Here is a 12004-nt window from a genome sequence, read left to right on the forward strand (position 1 = left end):
GAGAATAAAAGAACAGAGTCAGCTTTATCTGTGAAATAGGGTTAATAGTAGAAAAGGAAAGAAAATGCCAACTAACAGAATGTAAAAGATGGAGAAATAAGTCCTCTCCCTTTTATAGCCATTCATGTGTAAAGAATTTGTTCATAATTCAACAGACATTAGCTTTCTATGCCAGACTCTTAAGTTGTTCAAGTGTGGATATGTTTTAAGTTTTCTCCACTATTTATTAATCTTCCCATTCTATGTATAAACTAAAATGATGAAGAAAGGAATTAATAACAATACAGTTAAATGGCTCATGTAAAATGTAATGAAATTCCAAAGAAGATAATTCCAATTCAACTCTAATTCAGTAAGCTCAGTTGCTCCAATTAATCTTTTTTAAAGTGTCATTCCAATAGATTTGTGAAAGTAATTTGCCTACAGTAGAAAACCTTTTGAAATGCATAACATATCAAACAACCTAGGGTATTTACAAAAGTCAACTGGCAACTTCTATAAAAATTTTAATAAAAACTTTGTCCAAAAGTTCCACTTGTAGAAATTTACCTTACAGATATACTCAAACACGTGCAAATGATACCTCCATCAGGATAAATATCACATCATTTGTAATTGTAAAACACTGGAAATATCCTAAATGCTCATCAAAAGAAGAATGATAAAATTCCATTCTTTCATTTAAAAAATGAAATAATTTTTATCTGCACTGATGTGAAACAACCTGTCTGAGATACCCCAAGGTGTAAAGAAATGTTTTCCCCCCATCTTCCTTCCGAGATACTCAACAACATAAAAGCATCAGATTTTAAGGCTACAAGTAAAATATTAGCCTACAGACACAAGACCAAAGAAACTCCATTCATAAGGAAATGTAGCTTTCAGTTAAGTGTTATAAAGATCTAAGTCCCTCAAAATAGTAATAATAATAATAACTTTTTATGACCCAGGGCTGGGCAAACTTCTAATTACTCAATATCTGCTCTTATCCTGTGAATGGCCTTCCTCCCCTCAAAACCTCAAGGTACCTTACCTCATTCTTTAGCTCGAATGTCATATACCTCATTTTTACTTTTCTGTCTTTGAACTCCTCATGTATGTGGGATTCCCATAAGTACATATGTAATTAAATTTGGTTATTTTCTCTCGCTATTCCATCGCATGCCAATTTAATTATTAGACAAACTCAAAGAACCTAGGAAGATAAAGGATAATTTCTTCTTCTGACACAATAAGAAATGAAAATAATTCAGGTTACTCTTAGCCTTTGAAGGAGCAGATTCAGAATGGTAAGGCAGAAGCCAGGCCTCAATGAGCTAAACATTAAATGAAAAGAAGCAAAAACAAGGATAAACTATGGAGGATTTTATGTTGAAAGTCCAATATATTGGGCACTGTCTAATTAATAGCTGATAAAGCAACTCTGTTAAATTAATATTAAATATAAAAAACATTTATATTGTACTTTAAGTACATATTTTATATCTATTTCCTAACAAATGACAAAAAAAAATTGTACCGCAAATTATTAATTCACACATAAAAATACTGAAGAGCATTTATAGTCAGGTAAAAGGAAAGATTCATATTTCCCAAAAGCACTGTTTTTTCCCACATATTTTAGTAAGTTAAAACAGTCATATTTTATAGTTCTACATTATCTATCACCACAGTTATGTAATCATAATGTTTTTTATGTGATGTTCTTTATGTTATAGCAGATTAACCAAGAGACTTTTTTTTTTTAAGAAAAGCATGAAAAAAATTACAAGCAGAATGAAATCAAGTTTTCTTCCTTACTGGGGTTCTACGACAAGAGTTCTTACTAATAGCAAAAGAAAAGCAAAGTCATATTGTTGAATGCTGTTTTAAGTAATTATATTTTAGTTTAATTTAATTCTTAAAACAGTCAGGCAAAATTGCCAAGAAGTAGAATGTGACATGTGCTTATTGTTATATAGGTGATTATAAAAAAAAATTTTAATAATTATTAAATTGTAATTCTTGGCTAAATTCATTATTTTAACAACTTACTATACAATTATAAAATCTTCTAAACAGAGCGTATCATCCTTTATTAAACAGAATATGCTAAATATAATTTAACCTTTTGATAACTCATAATCTTCATTAAAAACATAACTTCTGGACCGTGTTGTAGATGCTGGTATTGTTGCTGGTCAAGGACAGAATAGCTTATAACAATTAAAGGAAGAAGACATGCTAAAGGAGAACAGATTTAAATTAAATAATATAAAAATACTATTGTTTTTACAAACTAATTTTTCACGATTAAACAATGATATTACATATTCATAACAATGTTACACTTCAAAACTATTATACTGTACCGCTTCAGAGCAAGATTAGCCTCTCCTCCATGGCTTGAATCATTACCAGCATCATGAACTGCCTCATAGTGTTTGAAAAGTTCATCAGCAGATCCAAGGGATTTCATACACTGGGGACATATGAAACCCTATAGAAAAAGGCAGAGAAAGCTTTCAAAATAATATTTAATACTGCAAAATAATTATTTTAAAATATATTTTAAATATATTATTTTTAAATATATATATTATAAAATATAGTCAAATGTCTTATTCAAAGAATAATGCCATTAAGTAAATTACAATTTATGGTATTAATCCCAAATTCTGGTATTGTACAAAGGTTCATCATTGTCTCTTCTGGCTGGAGATTACAAAATATAAAGAAAGCCCTTATAACTATCTTTTAGGTTGAATAAATTAATGGTTACAGTATACAATTCTAACCTGAGAAGTTAATTCTAAACTAGAAGACTAGTTGAGAATATTTGCCATCATGTCCTCCCTCTCTCTAGATATTTCATTAGTAATCTCAGTTCTATAGGAATAACAACAACAACAAATTACGAATGTGAAGTGTTCTAATCACTGAAGAAAATGGTAATATAGTATAACTCATAATTACCACGGAGTATCTACGACAGCTGAGAAACGAATTTCCTTGCTAACCTAAGATTAACACTGCAAAAGCTTCAAATTAATATAGTCCCATAAAATGTAAAAAATATTTAAATAATCCCAGAATTATTATATGGTTATGGCATACACAGTCCTGCATGACTATTCTCTCAAGACATCTCACACTCTATATACAACATGCTCCAACAATACTAACGTGCCTGTGTTTCCCTGTACACACCATGGTGTCTCACACTTCTGTGCCTTTGCAATATACTGTTTTTTCCTTCAGCACTATTCTCATTAGCTCATCAAGTTTCTACATTCACTATAATACACAACACATTGAAGCTTTTCATCTGTTTCCCTAATAACTAATGTAGAATTTTGAACATACTATATGTTTTCTACATTGTATATTTATTTAATGAAATGTGAATGAAACTAGCATTGTAGAATTTGGTAAAACAAACAAACAAAAAAGACCTTTAATAATGTGCAGATTATCAAATCTTCCAAGGAATGACTGAGCTAAGCAATAATATTCTGAACATGTAAAAACTAGAAATAAATAAAAATTCTGCTCCTTTGTTGGGTTCCACACAAATAGTGTATCCTCATTTATCATTTATACACATTATGTGGCAAAATCAAGGCTCACTGAGTATTGGGGATTTGCAGACATACATTACCAGATAACGCTATAACACAAGTCTATGTACAGAACTTTAGGAACACAGAAGAGGTATCCAACTCTGCCTGTGGCAGCAGTTAATGCCTTACAAAAAATAAACAAATATACATACATATTATGCTTTACAAAAAATATATAGCTACACATACATACACATATAATGTACGCCAGACATTGGAATTAAGTACTAAAGAATATGTAGTTATTTGTGAGAAGTAAAATAAAGGCATTCTAAGTAAATGGTGGAATATGAACAAAGGTTCAGGAAGAGGTATGAAACACAGCCATGCTGTATTTGGGAAACAAAGATATGTTCTGATTAGAACCAGAGTGAAGGGCACAACAGGTGAATAAATGCGGTGATCCCATGTGAAATTCCTGAAATGAGCAAAGACAGTAGTACTGAGGGTGTGCTTTTGGACACCAGAATAATGCCATTAGGCTCCAGAGATATTTGGTACATAGCACTGTCTTCTGAATGAATGAACGCTCTCAGTCTGTGAGTTAATCTAGCTGGTGTTATGCTCTCTTTCATCAAAACCATCTCTTATTTACTATCATGTTTCATATTGGCTCTACATTATGCTTAATTGGCATTCTTATAACTTCTGCCCAGTAACTGTTTTCCATACTAGTTGACATGCCTTTCGTGCAATAGCACATGAAGCCCTATAACATTCAACCTGTCATGTCTCTTTTGTGTCTCAACTTCTGCTAGTGCAGAGAAGACAAATTATAGAGCATTCTTCAGAGCATTCTTCAGAGAAGCCCACATCCTGATGACACTATTTAATCTTCACAACTCTGGCTTTTGACAATTGTCTCTGCTTCCAAGTTTTGGTTCTTCCAAGTTTTGATGCCAGAAGCTAATGACCATATTAAGGTATACCACACCTTCTTAAAACTTCTAAATATTACTAGTTTAATAGTCCAGAAAGAACTGGTTCATTTCTAAAGAAATATTTTAAAAATTCAGTATATTTAAAAATATATTTAATTACAAAAATATTTCCTAAGTGAATTTTCCATGTGATTAGAGCTTGCATGTTTAAATAAAACTCTTATTTTGAGATATTACTGATAAAAATAAATCTTTCTAAAATACATATACATTTTCTCATCTTTCTAAAATACATATACATTTTCTCATCTTCTTAAATGAATGATAATAAACCTTTGCTTGATGTCTCAGATGTAAAAATATTAATCGTTGATTTGGGTGTCATCCACTCTATTAATTTGGGCCAGCTTCTTTAATTCCTATGCCTATATTTTATAATTTTTCCTACACCCTATTTTCTCTTTCAACAATGATTTCTAAAAATTATTTGCATGCTATTTCTAGCAATGCTAGCCTGCTATGGGTAGAAAGGGTAGATTAAGGAAAAGTTCATTAAAACCACATTACCCATTTAAAATAAAAGTAAAATAAGTTCAGAATGAGTGCCTGAGTGATGTTCCATGAACAGAGTGCATGATCTTCAATTCAAGGACTTTGTGATACTAATTCTGGACAGTAAGAGACTCCACCTCTATTTATTTTTTCTAAATAATCTCAAGGAGATTGAGGTTGCTAGAGAGAGAACATCCACAAGTTTTGTCAGCAAACAATAAAACACTAAGAATAGCCAGCTACATTTATTTCCCTTAATCATTCCAAATTTCTCACCAACTTCCAAAAAAAAAAAAAAAACTAACTCCACTCTCCCACATACACAGTTTACTTAAGATTAAAAACAATAAATTCCTTATTATTAAATTTCAGTTATCTGAAATCCTTCCTCAAATCCACTACAGCTAAGAACTTCCTTTACCTTGATACTTACAGCATCCCTGTTGTACCAAATATCCTTTGAATTAAAAGGACAGTGACAGGTAAGTGAGATGGTCACTTTTGATTTTGGCTAACCCATAAAGCAGAAGAGTTGACCCATAGGTTCCAGAAGGAAGACAACTGGTAAAATGCAAAGCAGAGTTCTAAGAACCTTTCATGCCTCTATCTTTCCTGGTACTGATCCAGCTAGTTTAACTGCTGTCCTCTTATATGCAACATTTTCCTCATCACCCTAGAGAACGTCTGCTTTCACTGTTCCCCAGTGAAGTTTTTCCAGCGTTCCCCTCAAGCTGAATTAGCCATTGCACTCTTTGCAAATAAAATCTATCATAGAAACTTCCTGGGGGTAGAGATCATATCTTACTTATCTTTTTACCTCTTTTACCTACCAAAATATCTGGCAACTAAGAGGTACTCTGTTAATATGTTAAGTAAATGTTTGCTGAAATGTTTCCTTATATACAAAATTATCTCACAGAAAAATGTCTGATTTTTTTGTCTTTCCTAGTACAAAAAGTTTCATTCTTTTGTAAGATTTGTAAAAGTAGCAAAAGAAAAGCTGTTTCTCCCCACCCCCCAAGGATACTGTAGTAATTTTCAAAGGAAAGAGATATATCAGGATCACCTGAGAAACTTTTTCCAGCCTGAACACTGGCAACACTTCCCCTTACTGGGATCCTACACCCAGCCTTAGGTATGCACCAGCCCCACATACTACTGAGAAACATTTGAGTGATCCACCTTTAATGATGAATGCGTGTCATTTTGTCGCCTCCCTCAGGTCTGGGTAGTCAAAACAAAGATTGAGACTGGTAGATTCAGTTCTAATGCTGTATATTTTCCCAAATAAAAACAGTAACAGTTCACATGTAAAGTCCTCTATGTAAGAGTAAAGCATTTTAATGCATTCGTAAAACAATATCTACGTAATAAAGAAATAACTTACAAATACTGAAATAAAATATCATTCACATATGTCAAATTTTATGACAAAGTTTATGCAGAAATATTAACTTAAACTTTTATATTTGTTTACAGATTCACAAAAAGACAGCTGCAAACAAGAGAAATCAAGCCAACTTCCCAAGAGCTTCTTTCCTTACTGAACTTTCTTTAAAGCATGCATAATTAAAGCAATCCATATTCCCTTGTAGCATAAAGGCTAAGCAACACCAAGGCAAAGAAAAACAAAGTTATTTTGAGCAACCCATAACCAAGCTGCTAAAACAAAATATACAGGACCCACAGTAACACTGGAGTCATTAAGAAGTTCCTGTCCTCTTGTTTCATTTTCAGCGTGCACTTTCTGGTAATGCTCCGACAAATCAATAGCAGTTATACATCTTTTCATACATAATGGACAGATGAAACCCTGTGAAATAACAACTTTTAGGAGGATATACATAAAAAGTTATTTATAAAACAAATACAGACAATGAAAATAGACACGACAGAAAAATAATTATTGTATCACTTTTTAAGATATGTAAAGGAAATTTTCAGATAGTAACTGCACAAAAAGTAAAAAAGATCTACTCAAAGTTAGGACTTCTAAAATTAGCTGTCATGCTGTAAATTCCCATTGCTTCATTTTTTCTTAAATTATAGTAACCAGTTGCTGTAGTTGGATTATTATCATTTTTGTTGATGACACTTTATCCTTACCTATCTGAGAACTATTATTAGCAAGTTAGCTTTTAATTTAGATCCAGAAATGACTAGTAGATATAAAAAATACTCTTATGTGATATAATATTCTAAATTTCTTATAATGAAATCAATTTTTAGTCTTCACCATATTCCACTAGGCTGAGATCCCATCCTTGCCCACACCTGTAATCTCCAGTAGGTGACCCTTCTACTTTTCCGAGCCAAATAATATCATTTTAAAACAACCTCCTAAATTCCCTATACCTAACAATATCTGTATTTTAAAATGTGGGCTGTTACAGTGATCTACGCTTTGGGTTTCCATTGGATAGGAGTAGTAGAAGGCAAGTTAATAGAGGAATTAACAGTATCAGGGGAAAAGTGAACAAAATGAAGACAGTGGTGAAGGAAAACAGGATATAAAAGTTATAATGTCATGAGTTCTGGTGTCAAAAATATATGTGGATTTCAGTCTTAACCGATGCTGACTATACGAGCTTAAGGAAAATACTTGCTAAATGTCAGTTTCTTCATTTCTAAAATGGGGCTGATATTAGCACCTATTCTAGAGTTATTGTGTAATACATAAAATGCTTAGTACAGTGCCTGACACATTGTGAGTATTCACCAATACCAATTGCCATTAAATGTATGGTTAGAAAGGAAAGAAAACAAAGCCTGGAAATGTTGAAAGACTAAAAGAAATTATAGAAAATAAAAACCTGCAATACTCAGCAAGGCCAAAGTTAAGTAGTAAAAATATGATAAACTTTTTGAAAAGATAGACAGTTATGGTAAGAAATGAGAGATATGATTTTAATAGTTCAGGTAAAATTATTCTGCCTCATAATAAAGTAGAAGTTCCTGCCATAGCTTGAATAGCCAGAAAAGAGGTAGTAAAGACTTTTTGTATTGATAACATTAAGAACTGGGAGGCTAGGATGTTCCCTGAGTCGCTAATGTCACTTACGACAAGAGCAAGGAAGGAGACTGCAAACAATGTTCCAAAGTGGGAGGCAAGGCAAGGTACCAGTTAAGAGCTAGACCTGGGCTTGAATCGTAGATTCACACTACTCTTAGTAGCTTTTATGACCTTCAGTTTCCTCATCTGTTAAGTGAGATAACAATAACAGCTACTTCACATGAGTCTCATAAGAATTAAATGAGATAATACATATGAAGTGCTTATCATAGCACCTAGTGCAAAGAAAATATTCAATAAATATTGGCTGTCATTAATATCATTATTCCTTTTGTTAACAATTCTTAAAGTAGATTAGCCAGGGGATGAAAGTTAGGAACATGAATTCAATTTTTTTTTTTTAATGATGAAAGAGATCTCCTTTAGGCAACCATAGTCCCAAGCGCCAGGACTGCAGAATAATACTTCTTTAAAAGAAGGTATCATTGCATTGTTTTGCTACAACAGCTTTATGCCTTTCACTTTACTCTGTTTTCTTCACTGTAAATTTCCACATAAAATCATTCGATTGTTTATTCAAAAAATATTTACTGAGTGTGATTACTGTGCTCCATGGTGCTGAGAACACACATACATATGAACGTACTGGTTCTGTTTCTCTTCAGAGAACCCTAATACACCACCCTCTCAAAAAAAAAAAAATTATTGGAATAAATAAATAAATTTAGCAAGGTTGTAAAATAAAAGATAGGCATACAAAAGTCAATTGTACATCTATATCATGGAAACAAATGGAAAAAAAATAGAAGAAATACCATTTACACTAGCATGGAAAAACAAAAATTACCAAGAAATAAGTTTAATAAAAGGTATATAAGACATCTGTATTGAAAACTACAAAACATGACTGAGTGAAATTAAAGAAATAGAATTATATCGTGTGCAAGGATTAGAAAACTCCGTATGAAGATGGCTTTTCTCCCCAAAATTATTCTGTAGATTATATATAATCCTAGTCAAAAATTCTAGTAGAACTTTTCTCAAATTTATACAGAAGTGCAACAAACCTATAATATAATAATAACAAATTTGAAAAGAACAACAAAATTTGAAGACTTAAACTATCTGATTTCAAGACATTATGAAACTATAGTAATCAAGACAGTATTGGCATAATTATACAATAAAAATAAAATAGTGAAACAGAATAAAGAACACTGAAATACAGCCACACATAGAAGGTCAAGTGATTTCTCACAAAAGTGAAAATGTAATTCAATGAGAAAAGGTAACATTTTCAATAAACGGTTCTAAAACAACCACATGAAAAAATGTGGTTTCCATATTCATGTGGGAAAAAATGAATCTCAACCACCATCTCATATACACAAGAATTTTAAATAAATCATAGACTTGAATGTAGACCCTAAAATATATATATATATATATATATTTTACATAAGAGGAAAGCATAGGAGAAAGTCTTTGTAATCTTGGGGTAAGCAAAAAAATTCATAGACAAACCCAAAAAGCATTAACCGTAAAAGAAAAGGCTGACAAATTAGACTTCCCTCAAATTAAAAACTTCTTCTCTTTGAAAACACCATTAACAAAATGAAAAAAGCAAGCCACGAACTAAGAGAAAATATCCACATCACATATATCTGACTATGGTGTAAGGCTTAAAATTAAGGCCCATAATTATGTGCTGCCTTGACACCTGGTAAAACTGGAAGGTTTCGAATGGCCTAACTCAAGTTTTCCTCCCCACTTCACAACGACAGATAAGGTCCTCAGTCAAACAACCCTCCTTTTCACAGAAAACAAGCACAGGGCCTGCTTATCCTTGAGTAGTAGGTTTCAGTTCCTCACCAGTCCATGGAATTATTCAGACAAGCCAGTCACATCCTCCTGTAGCAACCATAAGGCACCTCACCCTCTTGACATTATAAAGCCTGCCTCTCCCAGCCCCTGGTTGTTCATTTTGTTCCCAAGTGCAATCCTCATGTGGCCCTGCATGACATATAATGTACTTCTTTCCTAGACTATGAGCATATGTGACTAATAAACTGCTCTTGATCTCATCTGTCCAGTGCTGGGTTAATTATGTGTTCAGCCATCCCCATAACCCTCACCAGTGAAGTGAATAAGAGGCAATCACAACACTGACAAAGAACTTGTACCAAAAAAAGATAAAGAACTCGTATAATTCAACAATAAAAAGATAAATAATTCCAACTTCTTCAATGGGCAGATTTTCAGTTCCAGACAAAAATAGAATAGATGCACTGTTCCCTATTCCTCCTACTAAGTAAAGCTAAAATCCCTAGACATTATATATGAAACAAACATCAGAAGACTGTGAAAGGTAAAAAGAAGAAGGCAGACAAGCTAAAGATTTCAGGACCCAAAGACTGACACAGTAGTGAGTACTGAGTACTCTGGGTTTTATTTTTGCCTCATATATTCCAGACTAGGTGCTGGAGAACCTAGCAACCTGGAAACTTCAATGGGGACTTACAAAAAAAGCCCAAAGAAAATGCTGCTCTCTCTAGCCAAAGGACTAGGAAAATGAAAATTGGATTTGGCATTATTTAGGTCATTAATACGTAGTTTCAGTGGGTACTAAGGATGGAAGCCAGATTGGAAAGAGATAAAGAGTGAACAAAGACATTTGCTCCTGACAATACAGTATACTAAATAGTCTGAACAACTGTCCTGATATCAACTAAATGATATAAAACATCACTTATTACGTTATGTATTATACATATTATACATTTGTTATGAACTGAATGTTTGTGTACCCCAAAATTCATATATGAATTTTAAATAAATAATAAATATAGGAATTTTGATAGTATTAGGAAGTGGGCCCTTTGGGAGATAATTAGGCCATGAGGATGCAGCCCTCATGAATGGGATTAGTGTCCTTGTAAAAGAGATCCAAGAGTTCTCCCACTCCTTCTGCCATATGAGGCAGTCATCTATGAACCGAAAACAGAATCTTCTGGAGACTTAGTCTTGGACTTCCCAGACTCCAAAACTGTGAGAAATAAATGTCTGTTGTTTGAGCCACTCAGTCTATTGTACTTTTGTTGTAATAACCCCTACTGACTAAGACAACATTATATATGTGTGTGTTTTATATATATGTTTTATGTTTTACGTAATAAAATATAAATATAATATATAAATATGTAATATAATATATAAATATAAGCGCAATAAATTATATATAAATATAATATATAATAAATTATATATAAATATAAAATATAAATACAATAAAATATTTTATATAATAAAACATAAAACATGATATAAATGAGCACCAAAGCAAACTATTGCTTTATTTCTGACTATTTCTTTAAAGTCCTGGAGACCACGATATTTCAAATTCCATTTAGAAGGCAGCAAAGGGTACAACATTAAAACCTAGAGTTTATTCTAAGTGGGAAGCCAGCCTCAGAGTAATAAGGAAACAAACCTGAGAGAGAAACTATTAATAGAGAGACTGAGAGAAATTTAGAGATTGAGAGAGGGAGGGAGAAAGGGTGAGAATGAGGGAGGGGGAAAGAGGGAGAGAGGGAGGAAAGGAGGAGAGGAAGAGAGAGAGCAGAGAGGGGAGAAAGAGGGGAAAGAGAGAGAGACAGAGAGAGACACTGACCAAGACCTTGACAAATCCGTATCCTAGCACTGGACTCATGGCAAAACAATTCCCCAAAAATTCATAATAACCAATAGCCCTAAATTAGGTTAGTAGTCAAAAGTTATATTATTGTGCAGTCTGAAGAATTTCAAGCACAGAACTTAATTTAAGGGAGTCCTAGGTTAGTGGCACCTCTAGAGTAGTATTTATATGCTGATGGAAACAGTTCATGACATAGGCAAAAACTTAAGTGGCAGGGGGGAAAGAGGATACATTGAGAATATGAGAGAGAATGAAATCCAGA

At 32.8% G+C, this 12004-nt stretch overlaps 1 protein-coding gene across 2 annotated transcripts in view; it reads right to left on the minus strand.

Annotated features, from left to right (window-relative positions):
• The window catches only part of EEA1 (early endosome antigen 1), a 105233-nt gene that overhangs the window by 73104 nt on the left and 20125 nt on the right, over positions 1–12004 (minus strand). The window contains exons 3-4 of one of the 2 annotated variants that reach the window (XM_039869039.1): positions 6723–6848; positions 2352–2479 (exon numbers count right to left, since the gene is read on the minus strand). In XM_039869039.1, the coding sequence (XP_039724973.1) occupies positions 2352–2479; positions 6723–6848 (254 nt within the window). The remainder of the gene's footprint in view (positions 1–2351; positions 2480–6722; positions 6849–12004) is intronic. The other variant, XM_039869040.1, reaches the window with a different exon arrangement.

This window comes from Pteropus medius, unplaced genomic scaffold (assembly GCF_902729225.1).
Source record: "Pteropus medius unplaced genomic scaffold, Ma_sr-lr_union100, whole genome shotgun sequence".
NCBI classification, from domain to species: domain Eukaryota; kingdom Metazoa; phylum Chordata; class Mammalia; order Chiroptera; family Pteropodidae; genus Pteropus; species Pteropus medius.